At 40.0% G+C, this 22,165-nt stretch overlaps 1 protein-coding gene across 1 annotated transcript in view; it reads right to left on the reverse strand.

Moving 5' to 3' along the window:
• LOC109926929 (mucin-13-like) overlaps window positions 1–21,901 on the reverse strand; it is a 39,484-nt gene extending 17,583 nt beyond the window's left edge. Inside the window, exons 1-5 of the mRNA XM_048599224.1 lie at window positions 21,844–21,901; window positions 16,894–17,016; window positions 15,934–16,040; window positions 9,858–9,916; window positions 4,864–4,973 (exon numbers count right to left, since the gene is read on the reverse strand). Coding sequence (XP_048455181.1) covers window positions 4,864–4,973; window positions 9,858–9,916; window positions 15,934–16,040; window positions 16,894–17,016; window positions 21,844–21,901 — 457 coding nt within the window. The remainder of the gene's footprint in view (window positions 1–4,863; window positions 4,974–9,857; window positions 9,917–15,933; window positions 16,041–16,893; window positions 17,017–21,843) is intronic.
• Window positions 21,902–22,165: the final 264 nt, after the last annotated feature.

The raw sequence follows: 22,165 nt of genomic DNA on the forward strand, positions 1-22,165 counted from the left end.
GGCTGACGTTTTGGGCCTTACCCTTCTTCAGAAATCATTTCTGAAGAAAGGTCTAGGCCCGAAACGTCAGCCTTCCTGCTCCTCTGATGCTGCTTGGTCTGCTGTGTTCATCCAGCTCTACACCTTGTTATCTCTTATTACAGATGGTAGAGCTAAGTTGTTGGGTCTTTTTAAGCAAGGACAGATTGTACACGCGAAGGAGCTGGGGAAGATGGAGGCAGGTGGCGCAGGGTAGGCTTGGGTTTTGGATGTGAGGCATGGGTGGGGGCTTGGTTTGATAACTGCAATTTACTGCCACTGTGATGTGATATGATGTAGCATCTTAAATCTATTTCTGTACAAATAGCCAAAGTTATTAACCCAGATCTGTTCTGCCCACATGATCTGTCACAGGTATAGTGATGGGCTTTTTACTTCAGCCAAGTATTCACACCTGATAAATTGATATGTATGTTAACTCCTGTAACTCTTTCTGTTATCAGATATTTGGATTAATAACACCTGTAATTAAGGAGCCCATCCACCAAAAAAAAAGCTGCCCTGCAGCCATTATATGCTGGAAAGAGTTTTGATTGTCTAAGGTCGAGACTACCATCTCCATTTGGTGAGGATGTATTGCTTTAGAGAGCTGCCAGCCAATCTGATTAGCTGGCAGCTCTGTTAGCCTAGCACTGCCAGGTTTTGTTTTGCTGGTGGCCACTGCTTGGATTACATTGAGAATCTGAACAAGAGTGTGTTGTGGAGCCAGACTACAATGCAAGCCAGGCTATTGGCAGGGACCAGCAAGGGGTCTTAATTCTATTCTGCCTATAGGTTCATATGACATCATCATAAATGAGTTGTGGGTTTGCCACTCTTCAAGATTAATCCTTTCAGAACGTTTCCAACCCATATTCTATCATTTTTTGAGATTATTATGTTGCTTTATCCAGCACATTTGGAGCACATTTACAATAGACATTTTTGTATTAGCTCCATCATGCTTTTGACTAAATGTATCTTCTATAGAGGCCTCCTCCGACTGTCCAGATTGGTCAATGGCAGAGACTTGCCTTTAATGCCCTTCTTATCATGGACCACCCAAGGTTTCATCCAATATATAATTAAATAGGGGTTGAACAAAATCTGCTTTATAAGCTTATCATTTTTTCTTGTACTTAGTGCCCACAGTTGTAAAAACTAAATTTCGCTGATCCTCTTTATGATTTTAACTCCCTGTTTTTGAATTGTCAAAGAATTATCTATTTGAAAATATTGCCTGCTTTATCATGACACTCAGTTATCTGTTCTGCCTTCTAAATATATTACCTTTCACTTTTTTTTTTGTTCAGCTATTTGATCTGCAGCAATCCTTGGTGTTTCACCAAAGTTCCACTAACAGTACCTTTCAAACCCACAACCTCTACTATCAAGAAGGACAAGGGCAACAGAGTCAGAAGTCACACAATACCAGGTTATAGTCCAACAGGTTTATTTGAAATAACACAAGCTTTCGGAGCTCAGCCCCTTCATCAGGTGCAGTGAGAGAGCAGAGCACAGGGACATAGAGTTTCTAGGCAAAGACATCATGGATCGGTCAAACCAGGAATATTTCTTGTCACAATGGACATTTCAGCACTCTATGACAGCCTTAGTACTCAATACCAACAACTGCCAATTTCTAGACGCCATCCGCTCCATCCTCAACCATAATGTCTTCACCTTCAACAACCAGCTCTTCATCCAGACACACAGAAAAGCCATGGGGACCAAATTTGCGCCCCAATACACCAACATTTTCATGCACATGTTCAAACAAGACTTCTTTGCTGTGCAGGATCTCTGGCCAACGCTATACACCAGATACATTGACATTTTCTTCCTTTGGACTCCTGGCGAGGAACCACTGAAACAACTACATAGCAATATCAACAAGTTTCGTCCCACCATCAGACTTACCACGGACTATTCTTCAAAGCCAGTCTCATTCTTGGACATAGACATCTCCACCAAAGATGGACACCTCAGTACCTCACTCTACCACAAGCCCATGGATGGCCTCATGATGCTGTACTTCTCTAGCTTTCACCCTAAACAGAGCATTGTTCACAGCAGACTACCCAGCCTTCAGGACAACATCAACCACAACACCACACAATCTCTGCATGACATGGATATTACCACCGCACGTGGGAACACCACCCACCACATTCATGGCAGATACTCATGTGACTCGGCCAATGTTGTCTATCTTATATGCTGCAGGCAAGGATGCCCCGAGGCATGGTATATTGGTGAGACCATGTAGATGTTACGACAATGAAAGAATGGACACCACGCAACAATTACCAGCCAGCGATGTTCCCTCCCAGTGGCTGAATCACTTCAGCAGTCAAGGACATTCAGCTTCCGATTTTCGGTAAGCGTCCTCCAAGGCAGACTCCGAGATACCCAACAGCGTAAAATTGCCAAACTGAGACTGATATCCAAGTTTCATGCCCATGAAGATGGACTCAACCATGATCTTGGGTTCATGTTGCACTACAGGTGACCCCACTACACTGTTCTGTATCTGTAAAATTTTCCATACTGTCCTGTTTTGACAGCATCACCTTGATAAATTGTTATGATCTACCTTAATTAGTTTGTACATTTTTGAATTATTACACTCACTCTCTCTCTCACACACACACACACACTGACACACACACTCTCTCATACTCATACATACTCTCTCTCAATCACACACACACACACACACACACTCTCTCTCTTCCTCTCTCTCTCCGTCTCTTTTTCTTTCAAACATCCAAGATGTTTGTTTATTTGCAGATGCATTCTATTTTGGTGAAAAAATACACAATTTGTAGTCACAGTCAGTCAGTGTGACATCTTATAAATTCCAGCTTTTGGAATAAAACCAGCCTGATTCCAGGTTAAAACTCAGACAGATTCTGAACAAAGCCTCTGAACAAAGCCTACAATTCAGTGTCTATGCCGTGACTCTGTCTGAGTGTCATGACAGCACAGCACTGACATTGACTTTATAAACACTTTATGCACCATCTAACACTTGGTCACCTGCAGAGAGACTTGTCATCTGACACTCCACTCACACCAGTTGTATGATCTTTTGATTTCTCTGCCTATAAACTCTGTGTCTGTGTGCCCTGCCTCTCTCACTGCACCTGACAAATTGGCTGCGCTCCAAAAGCTTGTGTGATTCCAAATAAAACTATTAGACTATAACCTGGTGTCATGTGAATTCTGACTTTGTCCACCCCAGTCCAAAACCGGTACCTCCACATCAAGCGCAACAGATGCACAGGAACACAACTACTTACAAGTTCCCCTCCAAACCACACATTGTACTGAATTGGAACTATATCACTGAATGAATACAAAAATGGTTGAACCATAGCAAAATGCTATGATGTTTACCATGGATGGAGGGAGGAGACAGACCCTGAGACTGCTGTAGCCAAAATAAGGAATCAAGCCCCATGTTATGACATTCATATGATCCATACTATAACTATTTAACCAACTGGAATAATTTCCAGTTTTATTTCTAAAAGTCACTACTCAATGCCTTCTGAATATTTACATACAAAACAGCTGCTAGATATCCTTCTACAGAACAAGTTGGTCATTTCTGTAAAAAGCCTCTTCAATTGGTCAACATAACTTGATTTTAGCAAATTTATACTGATTGCTCATGCACTTCAGGCTGGGTGCTCATTTGCACCACTCCCAATTTACCATTAAAATCATCAAAGGGTGAAATCAGGGTGTAAATTCATCTGAACTACTCTGTTCCACCTAGACATGTTATGTTAAAATGAAAATATTGCTGCAATGGGTGCCAAGACAACTGATCTATAACCATCTGTTTTAATCTACTCATTCTTCTTGAAAAATAAAGCTAATTTGTTTACTTAAGCTGGATAGAAACATTTTCCGACCTCATCAAGTTCCAATGACTTATCATCCCTGAGCTTTGCTAATTTTTTTAGAACCATGTTTTCCCAATAATCCTCTCCAATGTTTGCATCATCCTCATCTAAGGTACAATGCATTTTTACTTGTGCCATTATTTGTAAACTTAACACAAATGTTTTCTTTAACATCTCTGTCATACCTTAGTCTTTCACAGTTGCAATTATTGCTTCATGCATGAGCAATGCTTTGCTAAAGTTTTGATTTTTATACACTTGTGCAATCACTTACTGTTTGCTTTCATATCAATAAATGAGTTTTCATATTCTCAATTAGCCTTTCTTTTGTTCGTTATTGTATACTGTTATATTTCTAATCTTTTTAAACATTGAGGGTGCTAATTTTCCTTTATTCATTAACACGATGAGGGCTTCACTGGCTAGGCAGCATTTATTGCTCATCACTAATTGCCCAGAGGGCAGTTCAGAATCAACCACATTGGTGTGGGTCTGGAGTCACATGTAGGCCAGACTGGGTAAAGATGGCACTTTTAGAGTGGGTTTTCCTGACAGTAGATTCATGGTCATCATTAGATTCTTAATTCCAAATATTTTATTCAAATTCTACCATCTGCCATTGGCAGGATTCAAACCCGGGTCCCCAGAATGTTATCTGAGTCTCTGGATTAACAGTCCAACAATAATACCACTAGGCCATCATCTGTCCTTTTATGTATATCATGGTAATTTTGGATGTATGAATTCATGTCAGCAAGCTGTGCACAGCAGTGAAAACAGAACAGCTGTCTCCAACAAAGAAAGCTTGAATGTTGTCCTGTAAGTGTTGAGCCGAAGACAGTAGCATTGTAGGCATGTAAGCGTCATTTTACAAGACAGAAGCTACTTCATTTCTACTTGAAAATGAACAAAAAAAGGCATTACTTACTTTTAAACACATAAAACTCACTTTTCTTCACAGCGTTTTCAATTGCTGTTTCATTCACATCAGCAGTTTCAGTAAATGTATTTGACACTGTTGTGATGACACTGCCTTTCCTGCAATTAGAAAGTCAAGTCTTATCATTGACTGTGCAAGAGTACAATTGCATACTGAAGGGGCTAATAAGTCAAGAGAATAATGAAAACTATCCAAGAGTCTTAAATAGCACTGTTTGTTGTATCACAATTTATCCTTCCTCAATGGATCATTCTTGAATCCTTTTCTTCAGAAACCCTTCTTTGGTATCATCTGGTTTTGCCACCTTAAACTTCTTCCTGACGGTGATGTATCCTCAGAGCCTAACCCATACCAAGCTTGCTCCTGGGTAACAGGAGTATTGGAAGGCAGAGGAGTAATTATGATCTGTAATTGCCATCTTCTCTGAAGATTTTTGTCATCATCAATGCCAGCATAAGATTATATGAATTTGGAACAGAAGTAGGCTAGTCAGTCTGTTGAGTTTGCTTTGCCATTCAATGATATCACGGTTAATCTGACAATCCTCAACTCCACTTTCCCGTCTTTTCCCAGCAACCCTGAATTCCCTTACCGATTCAAAATTTGTCTATCTCGGCCTTCAATATACTTAATGACCCAGTCACAACAGCCCTCTTAATCAAAGAATTGTGCAGATTTGCTACACTCGGAGAGAAGAAGTTGATTCACAGCTCTGACTTAAATATGTCAGCTCTTGTTCTGAGATTTTTCCTTCTGATCCCACAAAAGGGAAATATCTCTCTGCATCTACCCTATCAAGTCCCCTAAGATTCCTGAATTTTTCAATGATATGTTTTCTATAGCATCAATCCCTCTCTATATTTCTATTCAGAATTTTATGTCAATATGATCCTATAATGTGTGACTGCATTAACATCATGCAACATAATGAAAACTGGCTCTTTGCTGTTACTGCTTACTGAAACTTTTCTATCTTGCTATGTAATTCTCAATCGTATATTCATGTATATCTGATCATTCAGTGACAATACAACTCAAATTATACAATGGGTCTCTTCACTACTCTGCTGTTAACTTGCCTTTCTTTCTTCATGTCACTTTATTATAACCAACTTGCTAGCTACCCCAATTAAAATGCCCTTCTTCTGCATTCCTTTCTGAAATAAACTCTTCCCAAGTCATGTATAATTGCGCTTTCAAAATCCCAATGTTAAGCCTTCGGTCCTCTATTTTCCATGATACTTCTATAGCAATGCCACAGCTGTACATTGGCAGCCAAAGTTTGCAATAACCACCATACTCCCTGTAATACTGATTACTCCTCCAGTCCAGCCCCTCAAATCAATTGGCTGCAGACCTAAGAGTATCTGTTACATTGCAGGATTAACTGTCCATCAACATCCTCACATTGGGAATACCCTTAATCATGTTGCGTGACACTATCACTGTGATAAATGGTATAGACCTTGGTCAGATCAAGCAATTCAAGACTGGACATCCATCAAGGTACCGTAAGCATTCACCAGAAATATAACTGGACACAAATACAATCTACAACTTCATAGCCAGGCCCACTCTATCATTAGCATCGCAGTAGGGAATCAAGCTGAGTTCCCTGAAGAGTGCAGGAGAGAATGCTGGGAGCAGCACAAGGCACTTCAGAAAATTAAGTGTCAACCTGGTGAAGCTACATCAAGAACTATTTGCATGCCAAACAACACAAACAGCAAGTGATAAGACTAAGTGTTCCCATTACCCATACATCAGATTTAAGCTCTGCAATCCTACCACAATCAGTTGTGAATGGTGATGGATAATTAAACAACACACTGGACTAGGCGACACAAACACCCCCATCCTCAATGATTGGGGAGCATAGCTCATCAGTGCAAAAAGGTGATGCTAACAGATTTGCAACAATCTTTAATCAGAAGTGTTGAGTGGATGATCCATCTTGACTTCGTCCTGAAATCCACATTATCACAGATGCCATTCTTCAGCCAACTAGATTCACGCCATATGATATCGAGAAACAACTGAAGGTACTGATACTGCAAAGTCTCTGGAACCTAACAACATTCTGGCAATAATACTGAAGGTTTGTACTAGCTGGTCCCCTAGCTAAGCTGTTTCCATACAGCTACAACACTGGCATCGACCCAATCATGTAGAAAATTGCAAGATAAAGCCAACCTGGCCAATATTGCTCCATCCGTGTACTGCCAATCATCAGTGAAGTGATAGAAGATGTCATCAACAGACCTACCATACAGTATTCGCTCAACTATAAGCTGCTCAGTTTGGGTTCTGCCTGTACCTCTCGGCTCCTCACCTCACTACAGCCTTGGTTCAAACATGGACAAAAGAGCTGAATTCCACAGGTGGATTGAGAATGATTGCCCTTGTCATCAAGGCTGCATTTGACCACATTTGACATCAAGCAGTCCCAGCAAAGTTAAAGTCAATAGGAATCAGGGAAAATTGTTGGAAAACAAGAGTGCTCTCCTTGTCCTACAGACCCCTTCACCCGCCTCCAACAATTTCCCTCCAACTGGACCCCTGCCGCTGAGTGGAGTCTGGGACATGACTGTAAGGATTTGTTGCGTTTGGCTACTTCACGCTGTTGCTTGACTTGTCTCCCAATTTTGGAGCAAGTCCTCAGTTTGTTTAGTTGGAGTGTGCCTTTTTTTATGTCTGGTGCCTAGATTGACTCTGGGAAGTTAATCCAGTTTTAGTCTTGTTAATTTTCTCTCATGGTTTAATACAACTGAGTGACTTGTTCAAGGTGATTTCAGAGAATAGGTGAGATCCATCACATTACTGTGGGTCTGAAGCTGAACAATTTTCTTGTACCCTCTCCACCACAAGAACTAATCTTCCATCTTCACTATATTAACAAAGTCAACATCTGCCCCAGCCCATCTACACCTGAAACTTTCACCTTTATCTCTGTCACCTAACGTGTTACTATTTCCAGTGTTCTTCATGTCAACATTCCAATTTCCACCCTCCATAAATGTTGATTCATCCAAATTCTGCAAAATATATCCTAAGCCACATTACATCCACTTTGCCCATCAACACTGTGCGCGCACCGGCCTATATTGGCTCTGAGTCTCACAAAGTGCTAAATCTACCTTTCCTACTTCTATAAATTTTCAAGACCTGCATCTCTCCAAGAACTCTATGTTTCTCTGACTCTGACTTCTGGTGCATATCTCTAAACACTTTGCTCCATCTTTGGAAGCATTGCCTTAAACCAATCACAGGATGTGGGCTCCTCTGGCTAGGGCAGCATTTATTGCCCATCCCTAAAACTTTCTATTTCTCTGCTAATTATTTATTAATTGTATTTAATCGTATGTAGATGGAGGATATTAATTGAAAATTTACTTGGGCTTATATTTAGTAACAAACTGAAATTGTAATGGCAGATTAGAAGTACATTTCTGTAAGTAAAGTTTCTGAAATTATCCAAAGGTTAGTGTCATTTCTGTCCTTCACCATTTGTTTCTGCAATAGATCACTGTCCAGTTCGCTCCTTAACTTGAATCTCCTCCTTCAAGTCATTATTCAATTATAATTTTGTTCACCATTCTTAATAACTGCTTCTTTGGTTCAGTGTCAATTTTTGTTTAATTAGGCTTCTCTGAAGTGCTTAGAGAACATTTTGCAAGATGAAGGGTGATATATGCAAGTTGTTGATAGTAATTCCTTATTGATAGTATAATAGCAACATAAATGGATATAAACACATGGGATAGGACCATCTACTTCAAATGCAATTGTTTAAAAACATTTCCAACATCTGTATTTCATCTTTTCCTATAGTATTCTATTGGGAAGTTTCAGGTGCAGAGTTCCTTGAAAGTAGCATCACAAGTTAACAGGATGGTAAAGAAGGCACTTGGCATGTTTGTCTTCATTGCTCAGACCATTGAGTATAGGAGTTAGGATGTGAGGTTGTGGTTGTATAGGATGTTGATTAGGCCACTTTTGGAGTACTGTGCACAGTTCTATAGGAAGGATATTAAGTTGCAGAGTGTGCAGAAAAGATTTACAAGGATATTACTGGGACTGGAAGGTTTGAGTTATGAGGCGTGTCTGGATGGACTGTGACTCTTTTCCCTGGAGCATAGGAGGGGCATAGATAAGGTAAATAGCAAAGGTCTTTTCCCTAAGGTAGGGAAGTTCAAAATTAGAGGGCATAATTTTAATACAGTGTGGATCTGGAGGAACACAGCAGATCAGGCAGCATCAGATGAGCAGGAAGGTCTACATTTCAGGTCAGGACCCTCCATCAGGACTGATGAATGGTCCCGACCCGATACATTGACTTTCTTGTTCCTCTGATGCTGCATGACCTGCTGTGCTCCTCCAGCTCCACACTGACTCTGACTCCAGCATCTGCAGTTCTTGCTATCTCCGGGCATAATTTAAAGGTGAGAGGAGAAAGATTTAAGAGGGAACTAAGGGGCAACCTTTTCACACAGAGGGTAGTACATATGTGGAATGAGGAAGTGATAGATGCAGGTAGAGCTACAACATTTAAAAGACATTTAGACAGGTACAGGAAAAGTAAAGGTTTAGAGGGATATGGGCCAAATAGAGGCAAGACTAGTACAGTTTGGAAAACTTGGTTGGCGTGGATAAGTTGAACTGAAGTGTCTGTTTCTGTGCTATATGTCTTTATGACTCTAAAACCTAATAAAGAACAATGTGGGCAATTATCAAACCTAACAATAACATTTCTGACCTTAACAGGATTATTACTAAAAGATCAATTTCAATGACAATCAGTGAAACATAATTCAGCACTGATGAGATTGATTTTCCTTTTGTTAGATATGTCATCTCTTCATTTTGGGGATTTTATTTCCCTATTTCCTGTTTTAGTATATCAATATTGTATGTATGATCCTGTCCATATTTCAAATTAATTTCACAGATAACAGATATTTAAACTTAAATTTTATTCTTACCTAACTTCAAGTATTAAAGTTTTTCTGTAGCCTTCAATCGAGGAAAATGAATCAGTAAACTGTAAAAAAGTTAAAATATTATTAGAACATATAGCTTAAATCATCATTAATTATTAATTGATTATACCTTTAACTGCATTTTTTATTGATCCACTTTTACCCTTCCCCTTCAGAGTGGAATTGTTGGAAATTTGATACATGTTGGAAATTAGTTACAAACGGGGGAAGCAAAAGCTATATTTTGCTTCCGGTACTTTACAGGGGTTATGTTACTGCAACCGGAACTACTGAATCACAGAATTGTTACAGCATAGGTGGAGGCCATTTGGCCCATTGTACCTGTACCAGTTATATTGCCTCACACTGAACTTCTGCATTTTCCCTATATCCCTGCACATTATTTCTATCCACATAAACATTCAATGCCCTCTTGAGTGCCTCAATTCAAACTGCCTCCACCACATTTCCAGGCACTGCATTAATTAACCTAACTACTCGCTGTGTAGAAGTATTTTCCTCACATCACCACTGCTTCATTTGTTCATCACTTTAAACCTGTGCCCTCTCATTCTTATTTCTTTTAAACCATTTAACCAATTTAAACCACAACTATTTGAATAATTTAAATGCATCCACTGTTAACTTAGAATGGACCGAGTAATCAAAATACTAAAATTGATTAAATAGATAGACCAATTAAGTAGATAGAACAACAAATAGAGATAGCAGTGCAAGTGCTGTGCTGCAATTGAAGCATGTCAAAGATTGTGAGGAGCCTTGTCATTACATCTGCAGGATCTAGACTCAAAGAGAACTTCTGTGAGCTGAAGTCTGTGGAGTAATATATATTAGGGTATCAGGTTGGATGATTTGATCCAGGAAGCAGTAACATCCCTTAGTTTAAGAAGTGGAATGCTTAACACTCAGGGATCTGTCTACAAGCCTGCCCCTGTGAAACAAACAAGTAAGTAGGGTGATGTCAGGATCTTAACCTAACATCACTCCTAAAGGGTTTATTTGCCCACATTGACCCAAACTTTCCTCACTTCGCCAATTAAAATATCTCCCAAGATGGCTGCAAGGTGATATCTTGCAATAGGTCAAGTGAATCCATAATGGTGATGTAGGGGCTTTCTATGACAGTACTATTACCTCAAAGTAATTGTGAGCCCTGCAATCAATAGTGAATGTGGCCAGGGCTTATTGGTGCCCCATAGCATCCTCTGTGTTGATGTATGCCTTCATGAGGTGCATAGATAAGGTGAATGACAAAGATATTTTCCCTAGAATGGAGGATTTCAAAACTAGGGGCCACATTTTTAAGGTGAGAGGAGAAAGATTTAAAAGGGACCCAATAAAATCTAGTCACAAAAATGTTGTTGATTACAAAGAAGCTACTGGTTCAACATTGCATCAAACCCTTGTCATGAGGAAGGAGACTGAAGAAGTAATGAGTGGCCAAGAATACAACGATTGAAGTATTATGCAGTGAAATGTGAATTTATTCTCTTTGGCAGGAGTAACAGAAAAAAAACAAAAATAGTTAAGTTTTCATGTTCACAGGAATTTAGCTGTCCTGTTTAAACAATGCAGTCAGTTAACATGCAGGATGGGAAAGCAGATAGCATCTTGGTTGTTGTTATAAGGGCGTTGAGGAACAAGAATAACAAGTCTTATAGCAATTGAACAGTCTTTAGTGAGATAACATTTATTTATAGTGCAATATTGGTTTACTTCCTGAAGGAAAGAAATATTTGCCTCAGAGAGGGTTTGCTGGGAATATCTTATGGTCTGAGCCAAAGTTCCAGTTCAAGATCCATTCTGGGAATTGATTCTCAAGGAAGGTGCATTAATAATATGACCTCAAACAGGTTAAATGTAAACCTGCAAATGCTTTTAACATATGACAATGACAGGTGATAAGAGTGGGTGAAATTCCTGGTCTGCCCTGTGATGGAAAGAAACAAAAACAGAAGTTGCTGAAAAAGCTCAGCAGGTCTGAGAAAGGGTCACTGGATCCGAAACGTTATCTCTGATTTATCTGCACAGATGCTGCCAGACCTGCTGAGCTTTTCCAACAACTTCTGTTCTTGATTCAGATTTACAGCATCCGCATTTCTTTAGGTTTTTATGTGATGGAAAGAAATTGGAGCCTGTTCCAACACCATCTATCGCTTCAGGCTACAATGTGAATGTGTAAATAGAGTCACAGAGATGTACAGCACGGAAACAGACCCTTCGGTCCAACCCGTCCATGCTGACCTGATATCCTAAATAAATCTAGTCCCTTTTGCCAGAATTTGGCCCGTTTCCTCTAAACCTTTTCAATTCATATACCCATCCAGATGCTTTTAAATGTTGTAATCATACCAGCCTCCACCACTTCCTCTGGCATCTCATTCCATACAAACACCGCCCTCTGCATGAAAAAGCTGTCCCTTAGGTCCCTTTTAAATCTTTCCCCCCTCATCTTAAAATTATGCCCTCCAATTCTGGACTCCCTAGTCCTGGGGAAAAGACCTTGTCTATTTACCTGACCCATGCCCCTCTTGATTTTATAAACCTCTACAAACTCGCCCCTCAGCCACCAATGCTCCGGGAAAAAAGCCCCAACTTATTCAGCCTCTCCCTATAGCTCAAAACCTCCAACCCTGGCAACATCCTCATCAATCTTTTCTGAATCCCATCAGGTTTTGCAACATCTTTCCTATAGCAGGGAGACCATAACTGCACACAATACTCTAAAGTAGCTGAACCAGTGTCCTATACAGCCGCAAAATGACCTCCCAACTCTATACTCAATGCACTGACCAATAAAGGCAAGCATACCAAACACCTTCTTCACTATCCTATCTGCCTGTGATTCCAATTCCAAGAAACTAGCGAATCTGCACTCCAAGGTCTCTTTGTTCAGCAACACTCCCAGAACCTTATCATTAAGTGTATAAGTCCTTCCCTGATTTGCCTTTCTGAAATGTAGCACCTCACATTTATCTAAATTAAACTCCATCTGCCACTCCTCAGCTAGTTAGCCCATCTGATCAAGATCCTGTTGTACTCTGAGGTAACCTTCTTCACTGTCCATTACAACTCCAACATGTATATTATAATAGCAACTCGGTCTCATAAGGGTGGGTGGGCCCAACTGGACAGTCAGTGTTTTGGACCTGATTGGTGCCAAAAGCACAGGGTTCAATCCCTGTTCCTGAGATGAGATTGAGTAGAATGGGCTTATATTCTCTGGCGTGCGTACAAGTGAGAGATGTTCTCAAAGAAGCATGTAAGACTCTAAGAGAGTTTGACAGAGTTGATGTTGAGAAGCAATTTCTGTTGACTGAAAAACATTAAAACTAAAATGCATTGTCTCAGAAAAAGTGGATGATAAATCTTAACTGCAATGTAGAAAAAATACTTTGTACACACAAGATAGTGAAACTTTGGAATTTTCTACCTAGAGATCACTGGACACTCATTTGTTGAGGCTAATAGATTTTTAGACTGCAGAAATCAAAGCATATGGGGATCAGGTGAGAAATGGATTTTAAGTTGAAGATTAGCCATGATCTTATTAAATTGAGAAGCAGGCTTGAGGACCTGACTTATGACGTACTCCTGCTTCACCATCTTATGTTCTTCATATCCCTTTACCAATTCAATTCAAGAAATTAGTCACCAAATTTGTACCAAAACTCAACTAATGCTGAAGTAGAAACACCCTTTAAATGGTACATTGAGCAATGGATCTCATTGAAGAAATGGAATGAATTTTCATTGCCCCATGATGGTTGACTTGGACGTTGACTGGGTGTGAAAATAATGGGGAGATGGAAAATAATGTTGAGATGACTATTCAATGTAGTCCTGCTATTGATGAGTTTTTTCAGTCTTGGGATAGAAAATGGGTAAGCTCCTTCCACGTGGATGTAGGGAATCAATTTGCATAGAGAAAGCCAGAGTTAGAGATTTTACAGCATCCCAAGCAATTCTCCAGCAGTCGAGATCCCCCACTTCTACCTGCAGAAGTGACCGTCGTGTTCAGGCCAAACAGCCATCCGAACCAAACGCTCCATGCTGCAAAAAGGATCTGCATGAACCACTGACTGATCCAGCAGAAGGTTTTCCTCTCCACCCTGAATTAGCTATGCATCTATATCAAGGTTAAATTTTAATGAGCAGCCATTGAGGGCCCCACCACATTGAGGCATCCTTGCTTTCTGCAGCCTATACCAGGAGTACCAATCTCTACTGGTGAGATTGCCAAGGCTCTGGAGATGCTCACCCCCTGATTGGACTGGCGGCATTGAGAGCCAGTCAACTATAGTGCAAAAAGATTGGTTGCAGTCTATCTCCGTAAAGATCATAACTCATAAGTGAGGGCTAACGACACCAAATTGGTGCAGATATTGGTGCCCATACTATCCAGCCACTCTGTTCCTGTGGAAGCAGCCCAGCTTCTGTTCTGTGCTTCATCACAAGAATTTTCTAAAATTAACTTTGCATTTGCTTATGGCTAACATCAAGAGCTCAAAACAGCAGAAGCATTAGAGGAGTACAAAATATGCAAGAGGAAACATGAAAAGGAAATTAGGAGAGCATAACGGAACTGGAAATAATAATGGCAATTAAAATAAAGGAAAACCCTTAGTTATTTTACAGGTACTTTAAAGATCAAAGGATAACTATAGAAAGAGTAAGGCCTATTACCGGTCAAAGTGGTCATTTGTGCATGGAGCCAGAGACAGTAGGTAGAACTCTAAATGAATACTTTGTGGCAGTGTTCACTGGTGAGAGGGACAATGTTGGTGTAGAAATCAGGGAGAAGGTCTGAAATAAATAAATATCTAGGGCCAGATGTAACGTATGGCAGGCTGTTGGTGGAAGGGAGGGAACCGCAGAGGTACTGGCAATAAATTTCATTTCCTACTTAGTTTTGAGCAAGGCATTCGATAAGGTCCTGCATGGGAGACCGAGAGAGAAGGTAACAACTCATGGGATCCAAAGAAATTTAATAAATTAGTTACAGAATTGGCTAAGTGACAGAAAGCAGAGTGTGATGGTCGAGGAAGGTTTTTGTGACTGTTCATGACAATACACAAATTGGTGCAGTGGTAAATACTGAGGAGGATAGCCTTAGATTACAGGAGGATATGGATGGGTTGGTCAGTTGGGCTGACAGTTGTAAATGGAATTCAATCTGGATACGTGCAAAGTGATGCACTTGGGCAGGACAAACAAGGCAAAGAAATACATGATGTATAGTAGAGATCTGGGAAGCACCGAGAATCAGAGGAACCTTGGTGTGCATGTCCACTGGTCACTTAAGATAGCAGGATGAGTAGCTAAAGTGGTTAAGAAGGCATATGGGATATTTGTTTTCATTAGCCAAGGCATAGAATTTCGAGCAGGGAGGTGATGCTGGAATTGTATAAAATTTTGGTTAGGTCATAGCTAGAGTATTGTGTGCCATTCTGGAATTTACATTTATTCGAGGATGTGGTTGCACTGGAGAGGGTTTTCCTTGGAGCAGAGGAGACCGAGGGGGGTCATGATTGAGATGTATAAAATTACGATTGGCATAGACAGAATAGACAGGATGAACCTTTTCCCTTTGGTGGAGGGATCAATGATTGGTGACGTAGATTTAAGGTAAAATAAAGAGGTTTAGAGGGGATGTGAGGCAGTGGAAATCTGGAACTCACTTCTTGAAGGGTGGTTGAGGCAGAAATCCTTATAACATTTAAGAAGTATTTAGATGTACACTTGTGATGCCAAGGCACACAAGGCTATAGGCCAAGTGCTGGAAAATGAAATTAGATTAGTTAGGTGATTGCTTTAGACCAGTATAGACTCAATGGGCCAAGGGGCCTTTTGTATGTGCTGTATACCTCTATGGCTCTATGACACCATTTAGAAATCATTATCCTGAGATTCACAGTGTATTCTGCTGAAGTTTCAACATAGTATGCTACCCAGTCATCTCTCTTCTTGTAGCCACAGCTGATTTTGTTTTTTTTTTAAAATGGTTTGTTTCTTTCAGTTCTTTTTGAACATTGTGCATTCAGCTACAAGTACTTACAAAGGATGTTACATTTTTTTCAAGTTCCATATATTCTTTGGATGTTTTGTTCGTCATAGCTTGAACAAATTCCATTTTCAGGGTCAGTTCTGCACCAAAGCTCTGGCCTAGATATTAAAAAAGGCAATCAATTGTTTATCTTCTGCTCAGATATTAGAATATGTAGCATATTAATTTATAAATGACAATAACTTATTTCTCAATTTCTTGTCCTTTGTCTGTTTCAGCACTATATTCTGGCACAGTTATTCAGTTCAAGGAAATTTCTTAATATAAGGTTTTGGAATGTGTTTTATTAGTGTTCATCATCTTTACATTTGAAGATTTTCTTTAGAAGTTTATAACAAAAAGTTTTCAGTTCATGCAGGAAAATTGCATGACATCTGAATGAAGCCTGGTTCACTGCATCATTAAATGTGTCTAGCAAACCTTCTGTGCTATCTCTGTGACCTTGACATTGCCCAAATACAGAATATTCAAGCTGAGCCTGTGAAGATGAATGCTCCTGCAAAGTGTCTCAATAAGTTTCAACATCTGTTTCGTTACACTTGAGATGCTAGTACATTAACAATGTTTGTACCTAAACAAGTACAATGGTATATCATCTATTCTGGTTATCATTGCTCTTCAGTTATTTCTGAACCTTCATTTTGTCTAATCATGTTCCTGATTTCATACTTTAGTCCTTTTACTTAGACCCCATATCATTTTAAAGATTTTTTCTTCTAAAATATATCATAATTCGTGAACCTGAATTCCAGTCAACCAGACCTCTATTAACTAGTCTAAATTAGATAAATTCTATTTTTACATATTCTTTATGTTTGTAGACAGATATTCAAAATGATCAAAATGGGAATTTGAGATATTATTTTGCAAAGGATACACTTTACGTGAAGTGTATTTGTAAACAATGTGTGTAGTTTCTAATTTTTCTGATAATAACAGTTTAATCCTTACCTTTTACACAGGTATTATTAGTATCATTATAGTAATAATTGTAGTCACATTCACAAAAATAGCCTTCGAAGTTTTCAACACAGGTTGCAAGATCTCCACAGCTATTTGAGGTACAATGATGAACTGGGAAAAAAAAAGTTATTTAAATTATGTACAATGTGTAGTTAACATAATTACATATAACTGAATAAATGATTGGCATATCATTTATAAACTATTATTAATCCACCTGAATACAACACATTTCAAATATCACACGTGAAGCACATGTCCACATGTCTGTCACACTTGCTTGTTAGTTCAAATATCATATTTACAATACCAAAGCAAATCATAGGAAGTGAATTGATAGCCCAAATTTATTCTGGAGAAGTAAGCAAGAAGATTCAAACTCTGTTAATTGCTTTCTAGTTATTATATAGGCAAATAAATAAAGAGGAAGAAAATAAGCTTTGAGTGTAAATGTGTGAATAATATCAAGACAGACAGCAAGAGCTTCTTTAAGTACAGAAAAAGAGAGATACCAAAGTTAACATATGCCCCATGGAGAATGAGGCTAAAGAAATAATAATGGAAACCAGGAAATGGCAGAGAATCTAAATAAATACTTTGTATCAGTCTTCACAATAAAAGACACTATTAGCATTCCAAAATTGCTAAATAATCAAGGGTCATATGAAGAGAGGAAATGATTACAATAATTGTCAATAGAGAAAAAGTGCTAGGGAAATTAATGGGGCTAAAAGCAGATAAATCCCCTGGACCTGATTCAGAGATAATGGGTGCACTGGAGGTAAATGTCCAAGAATCTTTAGATTCTGGAAAAGTTCCAGAAGATTGAAAAAATGCCAATGTAACACATTTATTCAGAAAAGGAAGAAGACATAAAAACAGGTGACTATAAGCCAGTTGGCTTAATGTCTATTATTGGGAAAATGTTAGAATCTTGTCCTGGCTAAGGTTACCATGAACATCCCTCCTTCACAACTTCTCCCTTGCATGAAGTATGGTGATTCTCAGTTTAAGTCACCACAGGATGTCTCTCACAACTGAGACAGCAGCCCTATAGTCCTCTGGGACCACAGTAACTTTACTTTTTTTAAATTATAAAAGATGTAATAACATTCCATTTAGAAATGCATAAAATGATCAAGCAGAGTCAGCATGACTTCATGAAAGGGAAATCATACTTGGCAAATTTGGTAGAATAGTCTGAGGAAATAGCAAATGGTGTTGCATATATTATGTTGTCATGGGTAGAGGATTGACAAACTAATAGAAGACACAGATTTGGGATGGCAACCTTTAACTAGTGCTGTGCCACAGGGATCAATGCTGAGCCACAATTATTTATTATATACTAATGACTTGAATGAGGAAAGTGCATGAGCCGTAGTCAACTCTGTGGATAACACAAAAGTAGGTGGGAGGGCAAAAGGTGGGGATAACACAAAGAGTCTACAGAGGAACATAGACAGATTAAGCGAGTAGACAAAAAATTGGCAGATGCAATTTAACTTGGAGAAATGTGAGGTTATGTTATATGGCAGAAAGAGCAGAGGAGTTGAATATTATTTAAATGGAGAAGGACTACAGAAATCTATGGAACAAAAAGATTTGGGAGTCTTTATGCTGAAATTCAAAAAAGTTAACATTGAAGCTCAGCAGATAGTCAGAAGGCAAATGAAATGATTACCTTTATTTCAAAGGGAATGGAGTATCAAAGTAGGGAGGTTTCACTAAAACTATGCAAGGGACTACTCAGTCCTGCCATAATCTCATTGAATGGCAGAGCAGACTCAATGGACTACTTCTACTTCTATGCCTTATAGTCTATGGGAAACTTTCTCTTGATATGTACATGGATATGTCTGGATGCATATGGATGTATCTGACACTTTCTGGGCTAAATCTGAGTTTCATCAAGTTTTTTGGAGGGACTTTTGCTGCAAGGCCATGTATTCTCTTACCTCATCTTACCAGACTCACCTAATTAATTACCTACCCTATATCTATGGTCTCACTCACATGTGATTTCTGGAACAATTCATCACTCAACAGATACCCGCCAAAACACAGCATCCCTTGCTCCTGTGCCATCTTTAAAAGCCTGATGTGAACCTGGCATTGACTGCCCCGCTCAGTCAAGACTGGAGTCTGAACATAAGATGAGGAGAAGATGGTCCTGTGATTCTCCAACGGGGACTTGGAGATCCTGGTAGACAGTCATCCAGCGAAGAGGCAAACTCTCCCCAGAGGACCAGCAGAAGAGTGCCATGCTTTGCTTTCTGCCACTTCACATTTGCTGTTTCTCTGCCTCTGCACCCATCTCTCACCAATGATCATGCTCTGCCATTCTTACCACAACATGCAACACCTTCCCTCTTTCACAACAGGCTGACTCCTCAGTCCTATAGGAAAACCCACCACCTTTCCTCTACATGCTCCAGAACTAACAGCAGTGGCACCCACGGAGATCCGAGAGTCAGAAAAGGAGGTCATTCAATCCTTTATGCCTGAACCATGTCGTTAAATGAGCATCATTACCTAGTGCTGCCTAGTCCTACTTTCTCCTCATACCCTTACGTTTTATTTATCCAAATAATCATCCAATGCACTCTTGAATATCTCAATTGTACCTGTCTTCACCACACTTCCAGGCAATGAATTCCACACCCTAACTACTCACTGAGTGTAAACATTTTCATTACTTCACCCTTGCTTATTTTGCAGATCAATTTAGATCAATGTCCCCTTCTTTTTATTCCTTTTATGAACAGGAACATTTCATCTCTATCTACTCTATACAGGCCACTCATGATTTTCAAAACCTTTATCAGATCTTCTCTTAGCCTCCTTTTCTCCAAAGAAAACAGTCCCAACTTCTCCAATCTATTCTCACAACGCAAGTTCCTCATCCCTGGAACCATTCTTGCTGACTGCTTTGGCACTCTCTATAATGTGCAAACACATACTTCTATAAAAGAACTGTACACAATCCTCCAAAAAATGTCTAACAAATATCTTGTAGAAGTTCAATATCATTTCCTTGCTGTTGTACTCATTGATAAATACTAAGATACTGTATGTTTTATTAACTGCTCTCTCTGCCTGTCCAGCCATGTTAAATGATATGTGCACATATTCACCTGGGTTCCTCTGCTTCTGCATTCACCACCACACCCCCACCACCCGTGAATTGTACCCCCTATTTTATATTTTCTTTCAATGTTCTTCCTACCAAAATGCATTAGCTCACACTTCTCTGTATTGAAACTCATCTGCCACCAGTTTGTCCACTCCATCAACTTATTTATGTCTTCAGGAATTCTACACTATCCTCCTCACAATTACTCTTCACTCGCCAAGCCTCCTTACAATTGTTCCAAGTTTTGTGTCATCCGAAAACTTTGAAATTGTCCTCTGCACACCAACATCTCATTTTAATCAAATAATTTTGGCCCCCTTTTCCTCATTATGAAAGAAATGTGTGGAATGAACTGCCAGAAGAAGTGGTGGATGCAGGTACAGTTACAACATTTAAAAGACACTTGGATATAAGTTGATGAATAGGAAAGGTTTGGAGGGATAAGGCCAAATACAGGCAAGTGGGTCTTTTTTTTAGGGAACATGGCATGGACTAGTTGAACCGAAAGGTCTGTTTCCATGCTGTATGACTCCATGACTCTATAACAGGGAAGAGAGAGTCCAAACGGATGGAGGGGTCTCTGACATTTGTATCCTTACCCCATACAAAGCAAAGACTGGGACAGCTCCTATGAGTTTGTAGATATATCCATGTCCTGCCAAATAAGTAATACTGCTCTTCATTCAACTGCAACTTTCACATATCATTGGACTGTCACTCTCAACCAGCGCGCACTACTTTCAAAATATTTATCCTTGCAGGTTCCACTTAGCCTGCACTTGACCTCTGTGGAGTAACACCTGACTCCATCAGAACTGCCATCCTTGATCTCTGAGGTCAAGAGTCCCGAGGCCTTAGAAATAGCATCAGCAAGGCTGCATCCTGCATTCCTCACCAGCCCTGATGCTGAAACCTCAGGGAGGAACCATAGATATAGAAAGTGTAGGAACACAATCTGGTGAGCACCTCACTGTGACATCCCTGCAGCTGGCTAAGGAAGAAATGCCCCAGGTCACTGGCACTAAGAGGACTTCTGAAGACCAGACATTTGCTCAGCCCCAGGGAAGAGATTACTCTGTGGTATCAGCAATCAAGGACTTCATCCTACTGCACAAGGGGGAGCTGCAATGGCTGACAGGCATATGAGACACAATGGCACTTATCACCCAAAAGCTGCAGCAGTACACAGAATCATGTGATCATCTGTCTGCCTCTATGGAGAGGTTGGCGATTGCCATGGAGAATCAGGCCCAACAACCTCAGGATTTGCTGGAGATGCACATACACCTACACTCTATCAACCCACTCATTAATCCCCAGGTCCAGTGAGGTTTGGTGTTGGAAACTTGACCTCAGTCCAGATGCCCTACTTAACAAGGATTAATGTGGCACCAGACGACGCAACTGAAGGTTGAAACACACATAGGCATCTTTGCATTATCTACTCAGGACACTACAGAGTTGACAGGGCCTTCCATCTCCACCTGCTTGCTCCACACTGATCGTTGGAAGCTCAAGTGGAGCAAGAAAACACCTGGTGTGTGGCTTGTCTAGATGCAAGCACACCCAGAGTTATTGCATCTAAACTCCAGAGCCAGTAGTCTCCACTTCAAAGTGGCTTCCACCAACCCTCCTACACTGGGACTACACTGACAGATAGTGGGAGGGAGCTAAAGAAAAAAACCTTTTGGGTGCACTTTTGATGGCATGGGTCAGAAAAACACCACTATCATTGTCTACAAAAATGTTCCTGTTGTTACCTCTAAAGTGTCTTAGTAGAGGCACTAAACACATCTTCACACCTTCCAGCAGCTCTAAGTGGCTACACATGAGGTTCCATGCACTGAGAGCCTTCTGCATCATTCGGTAGCACAGGGAACAACGTGTACACGTGGCATTGCATCATGGTAACAAGTTTGTAGCTCCTCATTCAACATCTTTCGTGTTTGGCTCCCTCTGTACTCAAAAGTGTAGCTGTCAAAGCATTGGCTTTGCTGGGGAGGTGCAATGTACAGAAGGGTTCAATGTTTAGACTGGTCTGTGTGCCTGTGTGCTGTGTAGTGCATGGGTCTATGACTTACTTTGTTTCCCTTTAAGAGCTTTATGATCGATGTTTGTTGCAGA

This window comes from Rhincodon typus, chromosome 7, assembly GCF_021869965.1.
Source record: "Rhincodon typus isolate 14 chromosome 7, sRhiTyp1.1, whole genome shotgun sequence".
NCBI classification, from domain to species: domain Eukaryota; kingdom Metazoa; phylum Chordata; class Chondrichthyes; order Orectolobiformes; family Rhincodontidae; genus Rhincodon; species Rhincodon typus.